The sequence below is a fragment of the Chaetodon auriga genome, chromosome 12 (genome assembly GCF_051107435.1).
Source record: "Chaetodon auriga isolate fChaAug3 chromosome 12, fChaAug3.hap1, whole genome shotgun sequence".
Lineage (NCBI taxonomy): Eukaryota > Metazoa > Chordata > Actinopteri > Chaetodontiformes > Chaetodontidae > Chaetodon > Chaetodon auriga.
In genome coordinates this window covers 25,036,127-25,062,899 of record NC_135085.1, presented here as the reverse complement: position 1 = coordinate 25,062,899, position 26,773 = coordinate 25,036,127, and the positions used below count along the sequence as shown (strand labels likewise).

General features: G+C 44.4%; 1 protein-coding gene across 4 annotated transcripts in view; it reads right to left on the bottom strand.

Moving 5' to 3' along the window:
• Positions 1 to 26,773, bottom strand: part of efr3a (EFR3 homolog A (S. cerevisiae)) — a 94,963-nt gene that overhangs the window by 47,270 nt on the left and 20,920 nt on the right. For all 4 annotated transcript variants that reach the window (XM_076744956.1, XM_076744958.1, XM_076744955.1 and 1 more), the window contains 4 exons: positions 14,905 to 14,981; positions 12,975 to 13,102; positions 11,233 to 11,383; positions 2,456 to 2,577 (listed from right to left, as the gene is read on the bottom strand). In XM_076744956.1, the coding sequence (XP_076601071.1) occupies positions 2,456 to 2,577; positions 11,233 to 11,383; positions 12,975 to 13,102; positions 14,905 to 14,981 (478 nt within the window). The remainder of the gene's footprint in view (positions 1 to 2,455; positions 2,578 to 11,232; positions 11,384 to 12,974; positions 13,103 to 14,904; positions 14,982 to 26,773) is intronic.

The following is a 26,773-nucleotide window of genomic DNA, read 5'->3' as shown; positions in this document are numbered from 1 at the left end:
GTGGAGGAAATCAGCAGTTTGTACGAATGAGCCTGTTTGGCTTAAATGAAAGGTCCTTTCACAATTGGCGTGCTCAGTTCCTCTATTACCATCATCACCTCACTTCCAATCTGGATCTTTCATATCTTGGCTTGCTCCCACTGGAGATTACCTGGCGCTTAGAGAGAGCTCACTCTGTACAACAACTCACGTACGAGATCTTTCATTTTCACTAAAGACGGACACATTTGGTGGGAAACAATTCAGTTCAGTTCAGTTTTATTTTTGCCTATAAGGGCCCTAAACGCAGCAGCTCACCATCCAGACCAGATACAAGCACAGTAGACACATTAAAGGAAGAAAAATAGTCATAATAAGCTTGAGGCTTAAAAACTATCTGTGGAATTGATAAAACACACATTGATAAATATTTAAAAAACATCTAAAAGAATACAAAATCTAAAGGGATCCACAGGGTGGTGAGGCTGTAAAAAGTATGAAAGCATTAAAAATCCCTATGAGGAACTGAGAAGATGCCGTACAAACAGTGTAGAGAACATTAAGGGGCCCAACATTGAACCCTTGGGGACTCCACATGCGATGTTCACTGGAACAGATGATGCACTGCCTAAAGAAAGAAGCCCACTTTTCTGAAACTAACGCGCTCTAACACACTAACACGTCCATCCTACAATAAAACAGGTTTTGATTCAAGCTAATGGTCATCTGGGAGGCGAGAGTGGAGCTGATCATGATGTTGAATTGCTCTGTGTTACATTGACAGGTGTTTCTATTATTTTGTCTACCCTCATTGGGAAGTGAGAAGAGCCTGCGTGATGTCTGTGTGTTTTGACTCTGAGAAGAAACAGGACAGGTGGTCAGGAAAACATTTCATCTGAAAAGCATTTCCATCCCTTTGCTTCCTGGTTCCACTCTGCTGTTTTTATTCAAGACTGCTTTGCTCTCGAGATGTCTGAGGTTTCCAGGGATGCCTTTCCACCTACCGACACCCTTGTTATTCTCTCCTACTTCAAACCTTGAGGATTTCCTCTTTAATGTATTCTAGTCTTATCTCCAAAGATTGCTGTGCACTGCCCATTATTCTGAAATGATCTTCTTCCTTCAGTCTCAGATTGGTGCTGGCTCTGTTTTCATTCTCGTCAGCTGATAAAATCAACATTATATATGTATAAAACAGCTTTCTCTACACCAGCTAACACACTGAGGACGAATGTAAGAGATCTGCTGCTATCAAACTTCCTTTTACTGATCCTGCTGCACTCCATGATCTCATGTTAGTTTGTGAGTTCAATATTTTTATCACTTATAGGAATGCTGCCAAGACAATAAAAATAATGTTCAAGTTACGACACGGTAATAAACCTGAATATCCATTTCACGTTTACACAATGAGACATTACAGGCAGGTTAACCCCGCTCTCTGTAAATCACCTCCAGATTTCCCATCATTTCAGCGAAGCTATTCTCTTCATTTCCTCATCAATGTGTCTTTCAGATGCTCGTATTTTAATCCAGCGAGTGCTACGAGGCTCGGCTGTGGAACTGTTAGTGAGTGGTCTCAGCGGGAGGGGAGGACCAGGGAATATGGATCAAGAGGAGATATATTTAATTCTGTATTGACTGGATTCAAGTGGGATGAGACCTGCCCTGGTACAGACGGTGTTACAGACCCTCCTCCAGCTGGATGTGCGATTAGTACAGTCCACTGCATTAACAGAAGAAAGGTGGAATGGTGGATGCAGATGGTACAACGTCTTCATACCCACCAGAGAGGATGCGAGTGTAGTATCGGTTTTTAGAAGTGAAAATCGATGCAGGTAATGTGCACACAGGTTTTCATTTTATCCAAAGACACAGTGGAACCGAAGCGGATGATTTGTCCGACTCAAGCTAAACTTCACCACATGAAGAGGAGAGCTAATCAGGGAACAATACGGAGTTTCAACGATCAATCGGCTGACGGTGAAAACGACTGCTCCAGGGAGTCAGACACTGAAATTAAACAATCTATCATTTTGTCGCAGACCGCCACACTTTTGATACAAAATGTACATTAGTTTTGTCTTTAAAATGAAGATAATGAAGGAATCGATCGGAGGGAGGGAACCGTCCACGCTAATTCTTCTTTATGAGCGATGCAGCCTCTCTCTGGATTTGATCAGTAATCAATATGTCATCTTGTTTTGAACTGGGGGGATTTTGTAAGTACTGGCATGCAGCGGAGAGATTCAACACAATGTCAGGAGGACGTTTATGCAACAGACACGTTTCTTTAGGTTAGATGAAGGCAGAAGATGTCAAATCATAAATATCAGTCTAAGCTGGAAAAAGCTGGATTCTGGTGATGAGCTACAACACTTACAGAACATGGAGGTCTAAATGTTAAAACTTCAGTTTTCATAAGTTACAAAACGTCCAACATGCACGCCTGAAACGCATGTCTCCGTCTTCTTACCTGGTTCTGGTCTCAGCGTCTTCATGAGTGGAGTGGCACATGGCGCTGAACTGGGACACGAAGAAGTCGTATCGGCGGTGGTAGGACGGCGTGTCTTCCTCAATGTTGGCAAACTTGACAAACTAGAGAGAGGACGGGAAGATGAGGGAGACATTCATTAAACGTTTGTCTCTGGTCTTCAGAGAGCACAAAGATGAGATGATAATTAGGTTCGTTATGAGTGAAGTGTTCATATAATGAACTTCAACGTTCCTTGAAATTTCCACTCAATGTTCTGGAGGTACCGGTTTCAACATGGGTTTTGGTAGATATTCAGTGTCGGCTTCAGAAAAGAAAAACTGTCCTCAATCCACCTCTAACAGCCTGCACTAATCTCCATTTATCTCAAATCAGAACTGAATGGCTGCTAATTGCGCGACTCTTCACCTCCGAACAAAGGAGCACCCTTTACTGGAGGTCTGCGACGCACTCAGAAGACAATGACATGCAGAACGTTTCCAGTGTCACAGTAAAAATACTGACATATCTTTGCGTGAGCATGAACTGGAAGCGATAATGATAATAACCATTAGAGAGCCACCCCCTTTTGTCCAGCCTATAATTTCCTCCCTCCAAACAAGCGTAGAGTGTCCTCTGGAGAGGCCTCCTCTCTCTCAGCTGCCCTTGAGTAGCGCTTCTTGCTACCCTATCATTGTCCACTGCAACAAATTGCCTCTGCACAGTTCGGCACCGGCGACCAAAAGCCCGCCGTTCTACCTGGTAATTACGTCCCATTTTGTGCCTAACCTTTCCTGGGGGTAATGGCTCGGATGGAAGGAGGGATGCCAGCAGCAGGCGCACACAGGAGCGGCGCTTGTTAGACACATATTGAGAGGGGGCTAATTACTGGGGTTGTGTTTATGAGGTGCTGAAGGGGTACTATGACGAGGACTAGAGGGTGGTCGTCACGTGTGGGCCGCTGAATGGATTTCATTTGGTTTTACTGGGTCGGAAAAAAACCACACATACGTCACACCCTTCCCAAAAATATACCCCATACAAAATTACAAACACTCAAAACAACAACCACTGGATGGACTGTTATTTCAATCAGGCTCCGACTCCTCAGGTTGAGCTTTACTGCTTTACTCCTCTGTAAGTTGAATATGGTCAGAATGATACCTGCTGAACATCAGAATGTTAGCATTGTCACCATGAGCATGTTAGCATTCCTGGCTACAGCATTTACCTTACAGCACCAGAGCTTGCTGGAGTCTTGCTTTAACACTGGACTCCGCCTAGAGGACTACCTTTAACCTAAAGCTCCACGTGTGTGACTCCACCTGAACAAAACTCATTGAGCTTGTTAAATGCATGTGGAAAATGATCAAAGCAAGCAGCCAATTTGTGGCTCTTCATTTGTGAACAGAACAGAAACCCTCAAAGGAAAAAATTACTTGTTACAAACCCGACGCTGTGTAAAACATAAATAAAACACAAGCCTAATGAACCAAATGTGATGTGAAGTAAAAACAGAGTTTTTGTTTTGCAAAGTGTTAAGTTTTAAGGTCTTAGGAGTGTGTGTGTCTCCATCATTCAGCACTTTAAACTATAAAAGACAAAAACACTTGTGGGTTTTCTGTTTCACTTCAGCTGAACAGAGGAGTGAAGCCTTCCCGCAGAGGGATACTTCAACGGAAGATGGACTAATTGTGGTTGGAGCTGTGGTTTCATCATGTAAATAAGACTAATCAAAAAGCGACAGGCTTCATGCCTCACCGATGCCTCGTGGCAAAGCGCTCAGCAAAGCAGTTCAACAATGAGTAAATGAGGAAGTGATACAAACACCAGCACGGTTTGTTTTTCTTCCCTCAGGCGATTTCAGAAAGAGCTCCATTTGAAAAAGGTGCCATTAAAAAGTACTGTGAAATGGACCGCTTTAGCTCATCTATGCATACTGATTGCATAACGAGTGGTGAAGAGTAAAATCCATTTCCACACTCATCGCCAGTGAACCACTTTGGTTAAGTTGGTCATTATCCATCGCTCTATAGAGCAGAAGCACGGTGAGCACAGGAAACATTAGTCGATTAAAAAAAACAGACGTTGTTCCACTTACATCGTCAAAGATGAAGTTTATATGTTTCCTGTGGGTTTGAACTGTGGCTGTAAGGTCACATCACATTCCCAGAGGTCAGAAGTTTACATGCACTTAGCATTTAGTAGCATAGCCATTAGGTTGTTTAATGAGGGTCAGATGTTTCAGGTGGCCTTCCAGAAGCTTCTTCTTTAGCCTGTTATGTCGTCACAGGACTTGTTTTACTGTGGCTGTAGAGACCTTTGCACCCATTTCCTCCAGCATCACTCACACAGTCCATTGCTGTTTTTCCAGAACTGATTTCCACTTTTCAGGCCGAAGTAGGTTCATCTCCAGGAGACAGAACATGTCCTCTTCCTGAGCGCCATGACGGCTGCGTGGTCACATGGTGTTTATACTTGTGTACTATTGTTTGCACAGGTGAACCCAACAATGAACCAGACCTTTTTTCTTTCTGGGGTCTTGGCCAATGTCTTTTGATTCTCCTATGATGTCAAGCAAAGAGGCACTGAGGTTGAAGGTACTTTCATCCACAGGTGCTCCTCCAGCTGAGGCAAACGATGCCAATCAGAGGCTTCTAAAGCCATGAGCGCTGTTTAAAGGTGCAGTCGACTCTGCACTGCATGTAAACTCCTGACCTCCTGGAATTGTGATATAGTAAATTATAAGTGAGACAATCTGTCTGTATCTTGCTCAAAGGAGACGTCCGAACACACTTTCCAGTGTGTCAAGTGTTGATGTCTTGAGTTGCAAACAGAGTCCTAACGGGCTTCTTCCTCTGAGTCCTGACTCAGGTAATGATGACGAAGACCTTCCCGCCCTGTTAATGGTTATACTGGGAGTTTGTTTGCCCTCGGTTCTCGTTTGTGCTGGACGATCATGAAGAACCTCCTCTACAGCTGGGACTGGACCGCCTCCAGGCACACAGGGAAGATAAAGTTAATGAACATTTACTGTCTGGAGTTTCACCTTCAGTCTTTAAAGGTGCACTAATCAATATTTTGTACATCAAAATTGATCAAATGACTCTGTGTAATGTGGTTTTAGTGACTATCCCAGAGAAGATTACCTTTTATGTCATTTTTGGTTTTATGGTCCACAAATTTTGTTGTTGTTTCGATCAAACGAGCTCTGATGAGCCCACAGTAACGACCTGCCCAGCGCCAGACAGCAGCAGAGACCGTCAGAGACCAGCTGACGCAGGTCACGCAGCTGCTGACCAATATTTTTCTCAGGGGCTGGTGTAGACCAAAACCAGAGCTAAAAACCTGCTGCTTAAAACGATGGATTTGAAAGTGATTTGGGTTTTGCTCTCTGGGACAGAGTGGGAAGTTCATTTTCCTTTAGAGACAAAGGAGGTGTCCATTATTGAATTCATTAATGGACTTCCTGTTGAGCATCCTGATAATGGACACCTTATCGGGCATTAGCCCTTACAAGATGCACATGATATTGCCTCTTGTATAAAATATGTTGTTGACATTTTTAAAAAAAGGTTAAAGACACACCTTTTTAATCAGGCTTTTAACTGACTTCAAATTCTTCTTATGTTTTTATCATTTATCTTATGTTGATGTCTTTTATTCTGACGTCCTACATTTTGCATTATTTTACCCTATTTTATCTACTTTACTTATTATCTTATGAAATCCTCTTCTTCTAACTGTTTAATTTATTGTTTATTTTTATTTTTATTTTTATTTTTATTTTTATATTTATTTATTTATTTATTTATTTATTTATTTATTTAATTTTATTTTATTTTATTTTACTTTTTTACTTATTCATTTATTTTTTGTTTTAATTCCAGTGTTTCCTCTGGGGGGTCCTCCACACTGAGAGTTGTGTCTGGTCTGCTCTGGGGGTTCTGTCCTCGGGCCCCATCGGCCCGGCTGGTGGGGGGGCTCCCTACCTTGGTGTGGGGACTCACCAGTATGTCAGGGTCGGTGGGGCCCGGGTGCTGGTACCCCTGTGCTCATAGCCCGTGATGACTCCTCTCGGTGTGGACGGCCCCAAAGGTGGCATTCTCCTCATTCCTCAGTGCCTTGCATGTCTCATTACTCCTGCTACTGTCTGTGGTGAGAATGTGTGTGTGTGTGTGTGTGTGTGTGTGTGTGTGTGAGTGTGTGTGTGTGTGTGTGTATGTTTGTTTCTGTGTGTGTGTATGCACGTGGTTGAGGGTGTGTGTTAGTACACATGGGGGTGGGAGGGTTGGGTTTTTTATGTTATTCTGTTTTTATTTATATTGTTTTAACTCTTGTAAAGCACTTTGTGTTGCACCATGTATGAAAAGTGCTATATAAATAAAGTTTGATTTGATTTGATTTGATTTGTGCTTCTTGTGCCACAAATTCCTACATGTTCACTGGCTTTTGGCAACAAAGAGCAGCTTGTTTGGGGTCTGAGCTTCACACAAAAGGCCTGAAACAGCACTAATGAAGGCCTCTCTGTTAGGGGGAGGTGACACTTCACTGACCAACTGTGAACGAACTGTTACTGCTGTGTGAAATCAGCAGTGAGGAAGGACAGATGAACGCCACAGGAGCAATCTACCAGAGGAGAGACGGTTTACCGGCGGAGTTCACTCAGATTAGAGATGACATTTCATCGTCCGTCCAGTTTAAGAGCATCGCAAGGGAAATAAGGGAAAATCAGGGAAAATCAGGTTGATGCTGTTTCCATTTTGTTTTTATTCCAAACTATTTAAACTCAGATAACACTGACTAGGAACTTTTTATTACCTAGAAGTTACATATCAATCTGCTGAGGGAGCTAATGGCAGAAAATGTGACTGAACAGTCAAACAGAAATAGAGATTTTCTTGGCACTGCGTCGGCTGGCTGGCTCGGCTCCACGGGCTATAAATACCCTCTGTACTGTATAAACTCCCCTGTGTGTCTGACTCAGTGGCTTCATGTGTCTGAGTGCGACTGACGAGTGTCTCTTCTATTGAGATGGAGTGGAGGAAGGGACACTTCCAGCTGTCGCAGTCTGCCAATTTCTTGTGACAAAGTTAACGGGCAGATAAATTTGGAGACATCGAACGGAAACATACACACATCTATAGCAACGTTACACACATATGCTGAGCGAGGTAACAACAGAACGGCGCTCTGTTCTGTGAGGGGAAGGAGTTCTATCAAAGGTGACAAATGGTGCATGTTTCTAATGAACAAGTCATTCTGAGACTGGCTGGAAAACATTATGTGCAGATCGATCTTATCCATGTCTTTTCACCAGTTGGTCTGCAGCATATCTCCAAAGCTCCTGCTCAGACTTCAGTGACATTTGGTGGAAAGTACAAGTCAAGGAGCGAGTTTTGATGTAGATCTGGAACTGACAGCTCCACCTTTTGGCCATTCATGAAGCACTTTACAGTCAGCCTCAGAAAACCTTTTTTCTGACCGTTGGCTTCAAGTCTCAGGTCTTCAAGATGAATATGGTGCAGACCTGTGGACATCAAACTGAAGGAGACAAGTCAACTACGAGCCCCATGATGCATTTCAGCAACAAACACACGATCAGAGACATTAAAAGTCTGCTGTGTGTGCTGCTAACAGCCATCTGAAGAAGCTAAAGATGACACTTTGAAGGAAGGACGAAACATTCAGCAGCTGAAATCAGTTCAGTCGAAGCACTCTGAATCCTCTGCAGCGCTGCTTCCCACCTCTGACTGCGGCTCAGGGATGCTGAACGTGGAGCCAAGTAATTCAAACTGATGGACATACCGTGAACCCACGGCAGCGTTAAATCAGGAGATCTGGGGGGAAAGGGGGAAAACACTTCCAGAGGCAGCATTTTCTGTAAACTAATTCTTCCTGAGCAACAAAGGCTTTTCATTCATCATTTCAGGTGAGCTCAGTGGTTCAGAAATGGTAATAATGTGGAATTATCCGTGAAGGCGCTGTGACCTCTGACATGCGTGCCTGTAATGCTGCTGACAGAAGATGTGAAGCTGACTCCGTTCTTCAGCCCACAGTCAGCAGCTCTGCAGAGGACGATCCAAAAAGCCCAAACGTGTGACGTCTGTAGCTCATTAGTCATCGCCGAGGCTCCCCTGAAAGCGGCCCCTTTCAAACAGTCTTTCAAACAGAACTGCTGTAATTTGTCGAGCTCGGTGTTGTTCTCAAACAAACTAATTAAACTGATAATTACCCGACAGTACAAACACAAGTGCTTCGTTTTCCTCCAGGTAAAACCGAATGCGACATTAAGCCAAGCGTCTCGGCTTTGTAGGCGGCGGCACGAGGAAAATTGAATTAACTCGGCTCTCACCTAAAGGCGGTCTGCACCCCTGTCGACACCCACCCCCAACTCAACCTACCTGTCTGTGCACCGCTCTCCTCTGTCGGGGTCTAAATACCACACATAAATAATGCAACGGCTTTGCATCTAAACCTTCAGCTCCGTTTCCTGCTCAGATGAAGCGCCAACAATGGCAAGGACGGGCTCAGAATAGGAGGCGTGAGGAAAAAAGTCCGGGTTCACCTTCACAAGACTGAGCTGGAGAAATGGGGCTGACATTTGCTGGCGGCCTATAGAGGCTAATAATAATTAGAGTCTTTCACAGGATACGATATAAGGCCATTTCAGCTGCCAGAGTAAAAGTTAAATTAGGTATTTAACCACCGACTTGAACCTCTGAGCTGCAGCTGACTGATGTTTGTTGCATACGCGTGTGTGCAGTATGAAATGTGGCTTTATGCTAATCTTGGTTTGTCTGCAAACAGAGGACGGATTGTCTCATTTCAAGGCAACATTTTGTACGAACAAATACAGAATCTTAACTAACATAATCGAACATTTGGCAAAAATAGTAAGTAAATAAATCCAAGAATAAGAGGCTGCTGTGTCGCTTACGTGGGTACATTTAAATACAGGTGCTCAATCACACCAGAGTTGTTCATAAACAACATATAAAGTATGATAATCTGAACAGAAAGCAGGGACGCGGCAGTGCAGGCTTCAGGGCTTCATTCAGCACGTTACAGCAGGAAGAAATGATAAAATCAACCTTCAGGTAAAAGAAGCAGAACGACTTCATTACCATCATATTCATCCAGCGACGCCGAGGGGATAAACAGAGAGAGGCCAGTTTTTAGGAGAAGTAAATCACAGTCAGGTGACCGACGATGAAGCAGAGACGTCTGTCACATGAAGCTGTCGTTTTAATCTGGACGACAGCCAAAAACGCTCGAGGTGGAAATTCAGGTGCGACAGATCACCTGACGATCAGGAGGACTACAGTTCAGTTTGAAATGTACCAGGTGGACTCGTCTTTCACACAATACCGTCGAGTTCTTGGTGTTGAAAAACTGACAAAATAGAGGAAAAGTTCAAGTCAGGTGCGTGAAAAATACTGTGAGTTAAATCACTAAAATGGACGTAAACAAAAACATAAATCTGAAGCCAGACCCTCCCGTTCACCTCCGGCTGGTTGTGGGAATAAATTAAAACATCATTTATTTTAATCATGTTTATTTCTCACCAGCTCATTTCATATTTTATTTAATCTATTTATTCTCCAGCACAACTTTCACACTTCCTCACGCACACGCTGCGTCCTGCGCTGTGTGTGTCCACGCACGGCCTCCAGGTAAATGAAGTGTTCCTTTATTTTATCACCTGATTGGGCATTACGTTTGTGCTTCAGTGGACGCTCAGTGAAAACTTTTTTAATTTAAAGTGTTTTTATTGACGTATTCAACTCTGTCTCGGCTTGTCTGATCAGCAGCTCTGAGCTCAGATTCAGCCTAAAACTACTTACTGAGACATGTTTAACGAGTGCAAGCGACTCTTAACACTGACCTTTAAAACAGTCTGTGAAGCTGCTGTAACATGAACATTTACATTTAAAGCTGTCCGTGTTTACTGTACTCGGTTTACAAGGTGATTCAAGTCACACAACCCAGAGAACAGCTGGGAGGTCGTGCACAACATAAGTAAAACAGACGTGATGATGTGACATATACTCCAAAGAAAACAGCACAAAGACGTATTTAATGTGGGGCCTCATTAACTTCATAGATTTTTGGAAATATATGCTTATTCTGAACTTGATGCAGCGACACGATTGGTTAGTGACGCTGGAGATGAAAGCAGCCGATTTCCCCTTATGTGTAACGTTCACACGTTGACGTTACACATAAACAGAGCGTGTCTTTTACTCCAGGACAAATATAGCTGTAAGAATCTGTCTGAGTCCGAAATGAACATGGACGAAGCGTCTGAGCCTCGTCTGCCTCGGTGTCGTACCGCCCAATCACAAGAGACGTGACGCTAATTGATTGATTGAATATTATTTTGTTACCATCAGTCATTCTGGACCTGTGAGCTTCAATAAAAATAAGATTCAGCCCTTTGAGTAATACGCTATGTTCTCTTTATGTTTACATGTTCCACAGCGTCCCAGCCTGCTTGAAGTCGGGTCAAACATAGTTTTATGTTATATGTGAACGGCTCTAACAGAAACACAGCATCCTTATACAGGAAGTACTGCTGTTTCTTCTCTTCCTTCCTTTTCACTCTTATCGTCTTCGTCGTTAAACTGCTCTGAGTGTGTGTGTGTGTGTGTGTGAATGCACTGTCATGCCCTCATAAAAATAAATTTCATAAGTGGAAAGCCCAAATGAAACCTTGTGTGAGACGTGAAAGTCCATCGCCGTAACGTTTCACTGTGTGCTCTTGTTCTCTGTCTTACCGAGTTGGTTCCCAGGACCTGCAGGTCTGGTTCCCTGGACTCCAGCAGCTTGGCCACCATGTGCAGGAAACTCTCCACGAAGGGTTTGATGCTCTGGGAGTGACAGGCCATCAGCAGCTGGTCCAGAGCCTCCATGGCTATCACCACGTACCTGCACACAGGGAGGGGTGGTTCATCATCGAGGTGTCAGATTTACAGAAACCCCTCAGAGGGGGTGAAGGTCAAAGATCAGGTACATGAACGGCTGAACAATGAAACATCTGACAGAGGTTTCCTGTCCAACACTGCCACTGTGGCTTAAACTCGGTTTATGTTGCAGCAGGAAATGAGCTAGCTGCTAACAACTGCCTGAAAGTGATGAGGCTCACCGCTCTGCCCGTCCTCTGAACACAACATCATCAACAACAGAGCGGAGCCTCCTTCCTGAGAACTGAGAACATTTAACCAGACGACAGCCAAGCGTTTCATTTTGCACGTGCACCAGCTCTCAGAATTAGTGCTAATTAGCCACAGCTAACCAAACTTGTAGTGACAGCTGTCGTTTCAGCCGGTGAAATCATGGTTTTATTCAGCAGCGTGGTGAGAGAGTCCGTCTGCCACAAAGCTCCGCAGGATGACACAGACGGTTGCCAAACTGGCGGTCATGATTTTCTTGGCTGCTTCTGGGCTGACTGAACTTAATATTCTCCACCTTTGAGGCAAATGTCTCACTGCATTAAGGGGAGTTTATCCATCATCACTGTTATCCAAACACTGTGGATCTAATGATACAGAGTCTCAGCGGTGTTATTGTTCACAAACCGGAGCATACGGCACTTTGTCGGCTGGGCAGAGTGTTTTCGGGGGTTTGTAACAAGACGTGGAGACAGATGTGCGTCCTGACCGTCAGCTTCGGGGAATGAAAGTCGCAGCCAATTAAACACCATCTCTGACATCCTAATCACTGCATTGATTCAGTGCTGCTGTCCTCTTTTAGAAGTACATCAGGGATATTTTTGTCTCTCAGCTTGTTTGAATTAGTTTCCAGGAGCAGAGAGCACTAAATGGTTTCAGGGAAATGGAAAAAGGAAGACTTTAAAACCACAGAGCTCACTCTGATGAGTTTGATGATGGTTTTTATGAGCACTTGCTTCACTTTGTGTTATTAAATATCACTAAACCCTTCTCAACACTCGGCTGTGCTTGCTTTACATTCTGTGCTTGCTACTCAGAAGTGCCATCAGTCAGGCAGACAATGTTCAAGGACAGTCATCAAACACGAGGTGCATTCTTATTTCTGTTTTGAGATGAATATGAGTTGATGTCTGACACTATGGTCACCATCTGCAAACATCTGCAGTTCAGGAACCATGGAGGCAGCGACTCAGCTCAGAGATTCACCTGATTTCTTCAGTTCCTGCCTGCATCATAAGCGTGGACCACCTGGATCACTTTGACGCTGAAGAACACACACTGATGATTGTGAGGCAAGAAGCATCTTTTACATGTTCTCAGGGTGGAAAAACTGCAATTCCTGCGACACACAGGCTGCAAGATTTCAGCAGAATGTGTACGATTGCACATGGAAACCTGCTGCTCGACGTTTCACTGCATGAGTGATGTTTAAGTTTCAGCTGTCCACGTGGTCTGGCTGTCAGTCTGTACTGTGAATCTGTGTAAGCTGTTAGCGCGTGACTTCTAATATTCAATCTTTCCTGGTGTTGAGTGCAATAAAAGGAAACACAAGGCCAAATGTCCCTCACCCATAGCGGTGTCGCACCACATCTCTGCTCAGCCTCTCAGCCAGGTAAGCTCCGATCCTGTCCAGCTTCTCTGGGGCCGACACGGCGTAGAAGGTCAGCTTCTCCATGTCAGATTTACTGAGGCCATCCTGAAAAACACAAGGCACAGCAGAGTCACAGGAGTGAAAGAGTCGCTCTGTCGAGCTTCTTATTCTTTACTCCCAACGAATTCCATTCAGCTCTGTGTTCGTGTTCGTGTCACAGGCTGACGGGTCTTCTTCCTCTGAGCTCTATTAAACACATCTACGATCCACACGGCTGCTCTGCACACACCGGAGTTCATTCTGATTCTGAATAACTCACTACGGCAACAAATGTGGATTAATCCGCCGCTGAAAATAGTCCCCAACAAATGCTCCATTTCCTCCTGCTTGTCTGCTAGAAGCTGCAGTGAGCAGCTGTTTGAGGAATTTACTGAAGCTCTTTAAAAATGAAATGAAAATATGTACAAAATTCACATGTTCATTTGGAACCAATGGGACGGAAGATTTTCAGGTTATTAAAGTCCAAGTCAGGGAATTCTCTTCATCCACTAAGTGAGCTTCTTTCTGTCATTATATCAGCATCTTAGAGACTGAAACTGCACATAATGAGAAAACCTTCCAAACCACAGGAAATGGAAACAAACACTAAAGAATGTCCTCGTTTTACTCCAGTTTCACTTCTGCCTCATTAAAACTAATGACAGCGGCTCACGCTGGGTCAAGATTTCACTCTCTTAGAATGAGGAAAGAAGTTATTTTTTTGATTAATTGCCTTTTTGGAAACTTATTAAGGACTCAGTGTGAACTTTAGCGTCATGCTGGAGATGACGACAGACAGCCGAGGTGTCGTACATAAAGAGGGAGTTAATTCGACGCCGGCCGTCCCCTGAGTGTTTTCAGCTCCTCCGGCTCTCAGCGAGCGATAATTAATTTGACAAGGTCTCGACCATTTGAGCGTTTCGATCTCCCACCGCACCTGTTTGGTTACACCAAAGGCCCTTGAGAAGATACTGGGGGAAGGACAAAATCACTCGTGTACCTCACACACATTTAGTGTTTTAATTAACGGGGGTCGAGTAACCAAACGGGGTGATAATAAGTTGTCGTGCTCGTCTTATCAAAGCCGCGTCACATTTAATAGCCAGATTCATCAAAGTCTGAGGCTCCGTGCTTCACGGGTCGCCACAGCAATCCCAACCCTGATAAAGACTGAGCGCCAAACACTGTCAACGCAGCGATGAAGGCCCACAGTGTGACGGTGACGTAGGCTGTAAGATGTAGTAACAGTCAATCCAACACTCAGACTCTTCATTCACCACCACAGATGACACAGAAAAGCAGCAAATCCTCACATTTAAAAAGCTGGAATCAACTGATTTGACATTTTTTTAAGGAAAATTGAGGATTTATCGGTTACCAAAAGAGTTAGCCATTAATTTCCTTTTGACTGACTGATTAATCGACTAATGGTTGCAGCTCTACTGTTAATAAGCAGCGTCCTGTGTGTCTGCGTTCACCGTCCGTCTGTCACGTGATGTCATCTTATGTTAGCAGATCTTGGAAGAAACAGATTTACAGACTAAGTTCAACTAAGATGTGATAGAAAGACAGTAACAAAACGGATGACGGAGCGGAGAAACACGCAGGCAGCACACTGAGCCCACATGACATCTTTAATCATAGTTTAGGACACTTTCAGAGGGAATCACCTCCATTTCACTCCAGGTCAGTCTTTCACGAGGAGCTACGCGACTTAGCATTCTACTGGATCTGTTCCCTGATTCATCTCTACTCAATAAACAGGATTTTCACTCTGAAGGCAGTTAGCACCAGAGAGCTGCCAAGATCACGTACTGACCTCACGTCTTTCATTAAACTGACGATGTGTGATGCTGGCATTTACTTACTTTGGGGTCCTCGGGGAAGATGTTGTCGACCAGGCGCTTGTACCTCGGCCTCAGCGGCCCACAGCAGCCACAAACTCCTGCAACAAACAGCAAAGACGTGACGATTAGCAAAGTATGACCAGCTGCAGCCTCCGAGTCGAACAGAAGCGATGAGTCATCGGAGTCGAGGCTCGGCGGTGTGGGGTGAATAAGTTAAAGTCACTGTGGGAACGATTACGGAGCGGCCGACCGGTCAACCGTCAGGAAACTGCAGTGAGGACGGTGTGATTCGGGTGTGTTCACTGACATTTCAATAAACCTGTACGAGAATTTCCATTTTCAGTGTTTTCAGCTTATTTAGTCTTATTGCTACACCAAGTCTTTGCCCTTTCCCACATCAGATGCAGAAATTATGTCCTCAAGAGTCAAATACAAAGTGATGCCAGACATTACCCGAAAGACAAGACAAAGTACCCTGGGCCACGTCCCATTTTAAGACATAAAAGCAGAAATGGTAACCATAGTTGGGTCGTTCAGCTGTTACGCTGAAAGTGCAGAAAGCTGTCAAAACAAGCTCAACTCAAGGTCCTCTTACTTGTTTTGGACCTTTCATATCCATATCACCCGGCCTTCATCAGCAGACGGAGTTTGCTGAAGCACAAATGTTCAACTGAGGTCGTTTCGCCTCTTTGTGAACTGTCAAGCTCAACCTTTAGTCGAGCACAGAGTACTGGAGAACTGCTAGTTCACTGTGAAACGGTCAAAGGCTCCAGAAGCACACGAGTGAAGTGACTTTTTCAACATGAACTCAACTTGAAAATGCTCCGTGGAAAGACGTTCAGCTCAAGCTCTGATTAAAGATGAGACACATGCTTTGGATTTTAATGCAGGCGAATTTGACCACTGACACGCAGTGAGTCATGCTGGGCATCATTACTGGTTATCCTACAAGTTTTTTTTCCATCGACATATTTGCCTGGTGGTCATTTTTTATTTCTGTGCTGAAATTCATCTCGCATTTGCTCCGTTGGCCGTTCAGAATTTTACATTCATCCTAATGAAGCTGATGAACTGAAGACGTAATCGATGGAGCTGATGCATCGACGTGTCACAGAGAGAACATAAAGTACATTTACCACCAGTAAAGATCCTCAAACTTGTTCATGTGTGCTGAGATTTGTAGTTCCTTCCTGATCAATGAGCGTGACTGTCAGAACAGAGTGTCTTCAGTGAAATGTCAGTGCTTTTCAGCGGACCACAGCCGAAAGGTCACAGCAGTATTCAGCTCCTCCGACAGGCGATCAATAAGGAAAGGTTTTAGCGTCACAGACCAAACTCAACCTAAACATCTCAAAAGAAACATACTGAGTGAGGGAAGGTGAAGACACTGAAACAGAACCTGTGCCGCCATCTTTACAGGAGACCGCTGAACATTACAATAACATGACAACTGCCAATGTTTACAGCACTGTTCTATCGGCCTCCAAGCAGAGAGATTAACCAAATCCCCAAAATGACGACAAATTGGATTACCAGTTCGTTTGCTATAAACCACTGGAATACATTAAGTCAGGTGTAAAACGACTGGGACTGTTTAAACTTACTGATAGTGGAATAAGTCCCAGTGACAGTAAAAAGCGGTTTAGAGAGTAAATCCTCGAGCCCTTCTGTCGGTGGCTGCTAGCCTATGAGGACAGCAAGCCAAGTCGAACATCAGCAGTGGCTGAGGCATCGGTCCCGCCCCGACGAAGACGATTTTAGCTGGCTGGCTCAGAAGCTGCGGCAGCGAGTGGTGAGAGCAGGTAACTGCGCAGGCAGGACGACGAAGAGTTATTCTTAAAGTCGGCTGACAACAACCAGTCAAACTGCCTCCATCTCATTTTCACTTGATGCCATTTTTCTGGGTGTAGCTAGCTAGCTAGCTAGCTAGCAATGTGGGAGGTGACCCCATTAATCCCGACCACAAAGCTCATAACTAGTAACATGTCTGAATCTTGTAAAACAATTACAATAACAATTAGTGATTTGCAGACTCTTTTATCCAAAGCGACGTACACTTTTGGGGTTCAGTATCTTCCCAAAGGATACTTCGGCATGTGGACTGCCGAGGCCAGGGATTGAACCACCGACCTCCTGATTGGTGGACGATCACTCTACCTCCTGAGCCACAACCACCCTCATTAGTAGTGGCCGTAACGGGCGTAGTGACAGGGTCCGTGACGGGCGTCAATGACCACAATGCCAGAACAAGATGAAGGTCTAACAGACCGGAGATGTGGTTGATTCATAGGTGTGAAACCAGTCTATCCACAGGCACCGATCTGTTTAAGAAGGAGGTTCTGCGAGATAAAGCACCGTTTGCTGTGTGCATATTTGTATAAACAGGATTGTGAAGAAATGTTTGCATACAGAGGGAGGAGACACTTCTTCAGCTGAGAAGGCTTGAATGAAGCCTGGATCTCTCTCTCTCTGCAGATCATCACACTCTCTCATATTAAAGTCTTGGATAACGCCTGCAGTTCCATTCGGCTTCGGGGGAGTTACGCTGACTGGAGGTGAGAGCAAAACCCACCACTGCTGTTGTGTTTTAACACTTGGGTTATTGTGTGTTTTTGCTTCCTTATGCTTTGAGATTCAGGGTTACACTCCGAGTACTGAGATGTTTCATTTAATTAATTGTCAAAGTTTTATTCCACTTGAATTTATTTGTTTGATTCATCTTCTGTTTTGTTTCTATATTCTCTTGAGCCTCAGAAGTGAGTTAGTTAATGATAAATCACTGATGGATCGTTTCTGGTATTTGCTATAATCAGGTCTACTGAGCATATTCACCCTCTTTAGTCCTCCTTTTGAAATGTATGCTTGCATGACTTGGAGCAACATTAAGTGCATTTTGGGTTTTTTCCTTTCTGCACCGTACAGAGAGAGCAGTTTGAAGATGGATGTGTTTGTGGCTGATGCATGGTGAGTTATCATTTATTCACTCTGCATTTGTTTCTGCCTGCTGCTTTGTGACTGTGCTGATTTAAAGCCTGTAATCACATGCTGTTGGGATGCGTACAGCCACACATGCTCGGTCTATGAGCAGCTTGTGACCAGCTCGTGGCCTCCTGTGTTTACAATACTGATGTTGAACTTTTGATTTTTGCTGGAATCTGGAAGTTTTCTGTTGGCTCGAACGAGCAGCTGAGGGCCAATCAAGTGTGACTTCTTTGTTCCTGGAAAACCAGAAGCAGTGAGTTCTTTATTCTGAAACACTTTCCTCTGACATTCCTGTAATAAGATGCTGTCTCAAATGTACATTATATACAATACATACTTTAATCTTCAACATATATGTATTATTTCATGAGTGCTTTGCAGGCAATTTCCACCTCCTTTTAATAAAGTGAGTACAATTAATCAACAGCATGCAGGATTTTTGGTTATTTCACGATATATTAATCCTTGAAAGTTCATCTTTCAACGTCACCAATCACCAACGGCGTTTAAATACGTCCATCCATCCAAACATGAAACAGGCTTCGGTTCCTTTTTCCTTACAAATCTTTGACTTTTGTCTGACTTGACAGAGGACCTGAAGGCCAACACCAACTTGCTGAAAATGCGCAAGAATGTCGAGCAACCAAGGAGCCGGATGACAATTGACACCAAGACAAACAGAGATGTTGCCTCTTAAAATTTGAAGGCAGCATGTCTGAAAGCAAAGCTCCACCTGGTTACCTCAAGGCCCCAACATCATTGCTTCTACCATCATTACCTGAAAGAAAAACCTTTCCAGGTGGAGCACATCATTTCCCAGAGGCCCCCCGTCAGACAGCTTACAGAGCTCCCACAGTACCTTTCAACGTTAGGTCACCTTAACACCTCCAGAGTTTATTTCTCAGCGAAGGTGCAGCAGAGTTTAACAGGAGCTCCTGAGAGTCTGGAGATTAATCAGTGTCATTAAGGCTCCTATCAACATCCTGTCGCCAAGGTGGCTTTAAAGAGCAGTGGCTTTAAAGTGCTCGTTATGGAACCTGCAATGACCTGCCACGTTAGGGTGCACAGAGCAGCGAGGGAGCTGCTGTGTTAGTGTGAGCAGCCATTGAGGAAAAGGTCTACTGACCGTCTGCTGAGTGGTTTTCTGTGGAGCTGCAGGCTGAAAACAACAGTAAAAACAAGATGAAAATATGGATGAAAAAAGAAAACAGAATGCGAAACATAAGACGGAAAATAAAAACCCACCTGAGCTCTTTTACATGAACGCAGGCTAACGTTTCACATAATGATCGCGCTTCTAGATTTCACACAATTCAAATGATGGTGGAGTCGGTCCAAGTCTCTGTAAGAGCTGCCACGTGGCCGAGACGAGAGAGCCTTCACAGGAAGTGACTGAAACATGAGGAGCAACAACAACGAAGCTGCAGGCGATCCATCTGACAACGTGGTGTCACTTTACACGAAAACGACAAGGACACAGAGTCGCTGATGTGAAGCAGCTGAAACCAGGTCCAACCACCGCCGTCCAACTGCTTATGTAAACACGCTGACAGGGCGGCCAGAATCCTTCGACACGGCTGATGTAATTTTATATGACAGTACAGTAACTGTTCTGGAAGTTCAAATGAGAAACGGTTTAAAATAACCACACGACACTACGCAACCTCCACAAACAAAGATCACTGCCTCACATGAGACGACAGAAGGACCCAGAGGAGTTCAGACAGTGAAACTAACATTCTGTCCAAATGGGAGGAGGTTCGGGAGAGGTGCATTATCGCCACTGTCACTCACGGGTCATGCGGCCGATTTCACGTGACCGTGAATTTCCTGCGGCATTAAAACTGCAGGTTTTGGTTTCAGCACTAAGTTTTGACTGCAGGACTGAAGCCAGGATAAGTCCGTCCATGCAGTCAGGGTGCCACAACCGGGGGGGTCCAGCTAAACAACGCAGGGACCTCAAGCAAAAACCAGGACCAACCTTTGCTTCAACACAATGCAGCGCCATCATCGGCCACGAATCTCACACAAACACACATCCCTGGTGGACCGACCACATTAAAACCACATTGAAGAAAAGAGTAACTTCTGATCAGCACATCAACAGCTACACTCGGTCCGACTCTACGTCCTCTCAAGGCTTTAAAGTTACTTTCCTGAGGATCACTTCTGTACTTGCTTACTTACTTCAAAGTGGTCATTCTTCATAAAATACTGGAAGGGGTTGGACACGTTCTGTTACTGTTCATCTGTCATGTTTGGGTGTTTGAGCACGAAAGGACAATCAACACAGCTTTTGTGCAGACTTTTCTTTTGTTTTTTGGGTGGTCGGGGGCTTCACCTGTCGACTGTCTCTTTGATTTCCTTTTTCAGCACACGACAACTCTTCAGTTTGTTAAAAACGCCTTCTTCCAACAGTTACTTTTGCTTACAGTGACAGGAAATGCGTTCTAGCATGAATTCAAGGAAAATCTGGAAAAGCAAGAAGCAAGATGTGCTATCACCTTGTCGCTAATTGCTTTAGGAATCTATGGAGTCATTCTATTATTGTCTGGATGCTGCAGAGCAAAATAAAAAGACGGGTAAATATGGCACAGTCACATAACACCACTATTTAAGGCCCCATGTAGCGCCTCGTCCCCACTACAGCAACATTATGGAAGCCTGACCTGTTTTTCTACGACAACCTTCACACTTGAAAAGGTGATGCTGCGTGCGCGCACACACACACACACACACACACACACACACACACACACACACACACACACACACAGTCGCAGCATGTGTGCGTGTAGAAGCTGAAGATGAAATGAAAACATCTGGGAGGCTGCGGCTCCTCCTGCGTGGGGCGTTCAGGGACAGCAGATGGATCAGCCCCGAGGACAGAGCTGCAGAGACGGAGGTGATATGACAGCTTTTTATTTCCATCCTCATTATTCCGCCTCTGATTCGCTCCTTCACAGCCACTCGGGGGGAAAAATGGGAGTTCGGCCTAGATGGGAGTTTGGTTCAAGTGTCTCACTGAGAGAACGTGTGTGCACTTATGATATAACACCGTTTAATGCCTCGAGGCGGTTTCTGCCTCCATGTGGTACCAAGGAAAACGTTCTGCTTACCAAAGGATCTCGAGTTCGACTCCATGTGTCAGAAACCTGAATGTGCAGTTTAAGATCTGTACTCCGGGTTTGAAAAGGTCCAGAATCCAGCAGAAAAAAGCGGACCTGACCTAAGATCTGATGTCCAGCTACTGTTTGGTAATCCAGAGCTCATCTTCATTTTTAAAAAGGTGCAATAAGAAATATGGATCAAATGCCTAATTGCTTGATGCTAGCAGCTAATTCTAACAAAAATGAAAAAATATGTTGAAATTAAAACCTCAAGAATTCTATTTTCATAACTTTTAAACAGCTAGTAGTAAAACGACTACTAGCTGTAAAAGTAAAACGACCTACAGGTTATCTGTGTAAGTATGTTATCACATATGTTTGTTGAGACCTCTACTGGTCAGAGTAATTATGACAGGAGCAAAGGGGGAAGTCATGTAATGTAGCATGAAGAGCAGTCCTCATATGGACTATGTCCAGTTTAAACGATCACTTATCAATTAGCTGTCAACAACCTGATTGATCAGTTCTTAACATCATTTCTAAAGCCAAACTTTCACACTTCTCTGTAGCTGTAAATGTGACATCTGGATTTTGGGCTGTTGGTTGAATAAAACAGACCTTTGACGGCGTCACTTCGGCCAAATGCTTTGACGTAAAAAAAAAAAAAAAATGGTGCCAAAAACAAACATACATCACAAATATTATGCGCTGACTGCGTCCAACCCTGGCCGGCTTGTTTGTTCGTGTCGATGCAACAGCGGCAGAAAATGAATGACAGCAGCTGCAAATTACATTAAAAGCCATTCTAGCTGAGAGCATCGTGGCTTCAATGCCGTAATAGAGGCGATGCATCAGTTTGAGCGTCCAGCTATAGACCTCAGAGCAGGCTGCATAATCACGGAGAGGGCCTGAGATGGAGAGAATCTGGTGGTCTGATAAATTACACCCCAACGCGACTAACTCAGCTGGCTGAGAAGAGGCTATTACACAGGATCAAATCCATCATCCTGCTCGGCCAAACACAAAGGCAGAGAGACGTTAATAAATGTAAACACTTAGACAACCGCCGGCTGTCACATGTACGGAGACATCATTAGAAACATGCATCTCAAGAGGAGAGTGGCAGACCTGAATGCGGTTTGTCACATATTAGAGCCGATTCGAGCAAAGTGTCTGACTCAAAGTTCAAACCTGCAGACAGCATTTCTACCTTCAGTGGATCTGAACGTTTTGTTAACACGCGTTTTCACCACAGTTGCATGTTGGGTAGAGATTTTTCATCATGGAGCAGCCTGCTGCTCTGCCCCGACCAGCACCTGAGTAGAGTACTAACATAATCTTTATTTTTTATTGATTCCCACCGAGGAGGTCTGGATGGCAACCGAACACACAAAACACCGACTGAACAGCAGCACACACACCCCGACACTGAAGGCCGGAGCCAAGGCCGAGCGGCGGAAACTGAACGATGCCGTTTATGTGTAATTCATGTGCAGGTTTCCGGGGTAGTTCATATTAAAAGGAGGGCGATTCCTATTGGCCAACATCAGCATGTGTACGCTGATGAATCACAGAAGAATCTCTGAAAAGGAAACTCATTTCTTTCCTCTCTAATGGTAATTTCTCAGTAACTGAACGACAAATGTTCATGATGAACATCTGCATGAATCCAGAACAAACAAACATTCATCACAGCTAGAAAGAGTTTATCTTTTCAGACCATCACAGCATCGTGGCAGCTTTGTGTTTGACTCAGTGTCCTGGTCCTCATACTGCTTCGTCTTCTTATTCACGTTTATTGATTTAAAATGATTCAACATGTGTCTTTGCCCTATGTGCTGCTTGAAAGGTGCTACATGAAACCAACTACACACTGACTGAAAAACTGGGCTCAAATGAAGCCGTGAGTGTGACCTGATTGAGGGGTCGGCGTCCAGCCTACCAGAGCTCAGCAGGCCTCGTCTGCTCGAGGCTCGGCTGTAGTTGAAGGCTCCGTCGGCGTCGGTCCGAGGCACCTGCCTGTACCTCCTCAGGATGCCCCGTCTCAGGTAGACACAAACAGAGGGCATGACTGCGGTCACTTCCTGTGGGTTTCAAAGTGAGGTCACCCAGCTTCAGCGCAGAGACATGGAGTCTTCAAGTCAAAAAGGTGCGACTGGTTCTGCAGAACTTCAAAGTAAATCCACCACCAGAGTCCGGCTGACAGTCACAAAGTTCAAGCAGTTCTTGTGTCCACTGCACCTGATCAGGTGGGACCAACCAGAGGACTCAACCACAACAACAACATCTCAGCTTCACCTCTCGACGGATTCTTGCTGCCACAGGTTTTTTACAACAAGTTCAGCCAATGGGACGCCAGCTCGCGCTGCGTGTCTGTCACCACCTGGGATTACCCCTCATTCTGACTGCGAAGACGAGACGCCGCTGGGTCTAATGTGGGCCTGTCAGCGGCGGCTCGGGTTACCGGCCTCTGTGTCCACAGGAAAACGTGATCCGACAGCCAGACGGAGACAAAACCTGGAACCAGAAAAGCCTCGAAGATTCTGAGATTTCACGCAATCGATGATCCCGGACAATGAGCTCAAAGAAACACATAAAAATGACATTTACTACAGTTTCATGGTGACGTGCAGTGTGTGGCCTGGACAGTCGGCAGTAACTGGATCTCTTGATATCATGTAAACGAAACCTGGTTTCCGGGAGAAACCTGGTTTAGAGATCCAATACTGGTAAAATTGCTATTTTCCAAAAGTGAGCGGCACCGACTCCCTCACTCTCCAGAGACCCTGCATGGTGCAAAGCAGCAGAGGAGTCTCCGCTTTCTGCCATCATTTAAATAAAGCTTAACAATCTGTTTTTTTCCTTACTGATGTGTGTTAAATTTACCACTGACTAATGACAGATTGACATCCACTGCCCTGCTCTTACTTATCTGAGTTACAGCACGTCAAAAAGCGGTCACATCAAGCATTAAGAGCAAGACGAGACAATTAGAAGTTACTTCTACGACCTTCACTGACAGAAAACGTCCCACACGTTTGGCTTTAATGAAAGCAAACGCTGTTTTTACGGATACTTCAAGTTCATCTACATTAAGTCAGTCTACATGCTGATAGTTGTTTGTTATATTTCCCATCTTTTCCTTCAACTATAAGTGTCTACACAAACAGCCACACACACCCGCCACAGTAAATCTCACCTCCAGCGGCTCTCAGTGCTTTAATCTACACCTGAACCTTCTGTGAGGAACGTAATCTACAAGATTAAAGAGCCCTCAGCTCTCTGATTAATTCCTTGCTCTTTGACAAGCAGATGAAAGCCATGACAGTGTTCTCAGTCCACGCTGTCGATCCGTCGCCTGACAACATCTTTCTCACAGCGTCCTTGTTCTGTTTACATTCTCCAGGTTGGAGACGAGCGTGCAGATTGTCAACACGCCACAGCGCGGTGACACCGCTCGCCGATGCGACGGCGCCCTTCGAGACGAGAAGCATTAATAAATAAAGTGTGTGAAGTTACAAGATAGAAATTTCCTCTTGTCGAGCCGTGAGCGAGGCCTTAAGGACAGAATGGGCAGAAAATGTTCCCGCTTCAAACGAGCCACTGATTATCAAAACAGCCATTATTCTTCTCTCAATATACTGATTGATTCATTGACTAATCAGTTCACCTCGACACTGGACAATAAGCTGGAAGTGACACTTCACCTGGTTTACCTGATGGCTCTAGGATCTGTGAGCCAAATCACAGCCCACAAAGCTGCTGGAGGTGAGACACGCTCGATGATATTTAGTCTCCACAAATAAATCTCAAGTTCCCAAACTGAACCCACACAGGCTACAAAAAGACTTTGGATTAAAAAATGATCCCACTTTGCACATCAGTCTCAACAGTGGCTGCAGTCAGAGACACAGAGGAGCAGAAAACATGAAGAGCCGTGACTCTAGAGTTCGAAGAGAAAGTCTGACTTCATGTTAAACTATCGCAGCGATGGCCGACCACATCTCATTACATGGCTGTTGGTTGTTTTTTTTTTTGGACATTTAAACATGAATGTCTGTTAAATTTACAGAAAAGCCTCTTATTTCTGTGCTGTGCAAATGGCCAAAGTGTCTGCTTGCTTTGAAAACCGAGGCTCTGAATGGCTGGTGGGCTCATTGACTTGCATTACCACATCCCGCTTTTGAACCTTGAAGGGCGCATGCACAAAAACAGATGATGAGCCATAAATTTACAGCCTCCCCGTCGCTCTGCTTCGGTCCCGGCCGGACAGACGTCTAAATTTATTCTGCTTAAAAATCACGTTTTGTTCTCGCTCTGCGGCCTGGAGTTCTGGACGGGTTCAGCAGTCTGTCAGCGGGATCATCTGACCGGACGCAAGGTTTCCAGCGAGGAAACAACAGCAAAGAAGAAAAGGTCTCTGTTATAGCAGCAGGCTGGCTGAGCGCTGAGCGAGCATGCTCCTTCACAGGAACACCTCAGCTCCACAGACACAACACGCAGGCCATCATCAGCCTCTATGAATCTTCATGACTGATTCAGACCCAAAACTGATTGTTGTCAACTGAATTATTGGTCTCACATGAGGCTGAAGTAAACCACACAGCACTTTTTATAAAGAGGGCAAAAAAAAGCTCAAAAGCCAGTTAAGTTGAACGTAACCCAAAGCATTTTCTTTAATTGTAGGTTGAGTGAGCTTCAAATAGAAACAGGTGTAGGAGTGCAAACTGTGCAATGGCAGACTGACAACTCCTTCATGAGCTTTCCAAAGTGAAGTAAAACTGCAAGAACTGTCTGGAGAAATAAATATGTACAATACCCAAAAACCCATCAGACAAGTTAGCTATAGGTAGACCATGGGATCTGGATCAGTTCAGAGTCTAGTCTAGTGTCTGATAGAACTTTGAACTTTTCTGAATCTGCATCAAATCATCTGCTCGACATCGACGTCAGCTTCCATCGGATCATCTCGTCTAATTAACTTGAGCCAGGTCAGCTGCCAGGCTGCTTTACATTTATACCTCTGGCATAAAAGGGTCAGGACTGCTGAACGAGTGTATGACACCAGAGGCCGCTGTTCACATCCCATGTCCTACCAAAAGCCAGCTTTGTATTTTATTAACCATCAATCTTAACCGAGCAGCAGTCACCAAAAACGTACGCAAACGCAAATACAGGAACTCAGATGGTGGGTCTCTGACTTCGTAGGACTTCTGGGCTGAATTATTGCTTTTTGTCTTCCATTTAATTTGATTGCGATTGCTCAGTGACATATTTAACTACAACACACCAAAGTTCCAGAAGTTTCCAGAAGACTTCCCCGACTTTGACTGACTACAGCAGAAACCAAAGGTCCAAAGGTAACAGGCATTAGCTTTCTACATTACTCTGTCAGGTTACAGGTTAGAAAAACACTTATATGTGTCAGATATGTCAATATGAGCCAATCAGTGAGCTACTGTATATTTCCATGCATACATTTGCCTTTTGCAATTGCTTTTTCCCACTCACCCTCTTGGACAGCTGCTAATCCAAGGAGGGAAAAATCTCTGTCTTTGGGTCATTTTGGCCTTTTTTTAAGAGTTATCTGTTGTGAACTTTTAAAGTCCATAACAATGTACAGAATAATAATAAATAATATGAATTTACCTATATATTTAACTTGGGAAAGCACCAACAATGATCTGAATCTTTCACACACACACACACACACACACATATATATATATGTATATACGGTTTCACTTTGAGCCTCAGACAGAGGTTATTCATTGACATTCACCATTATTCATACAAGT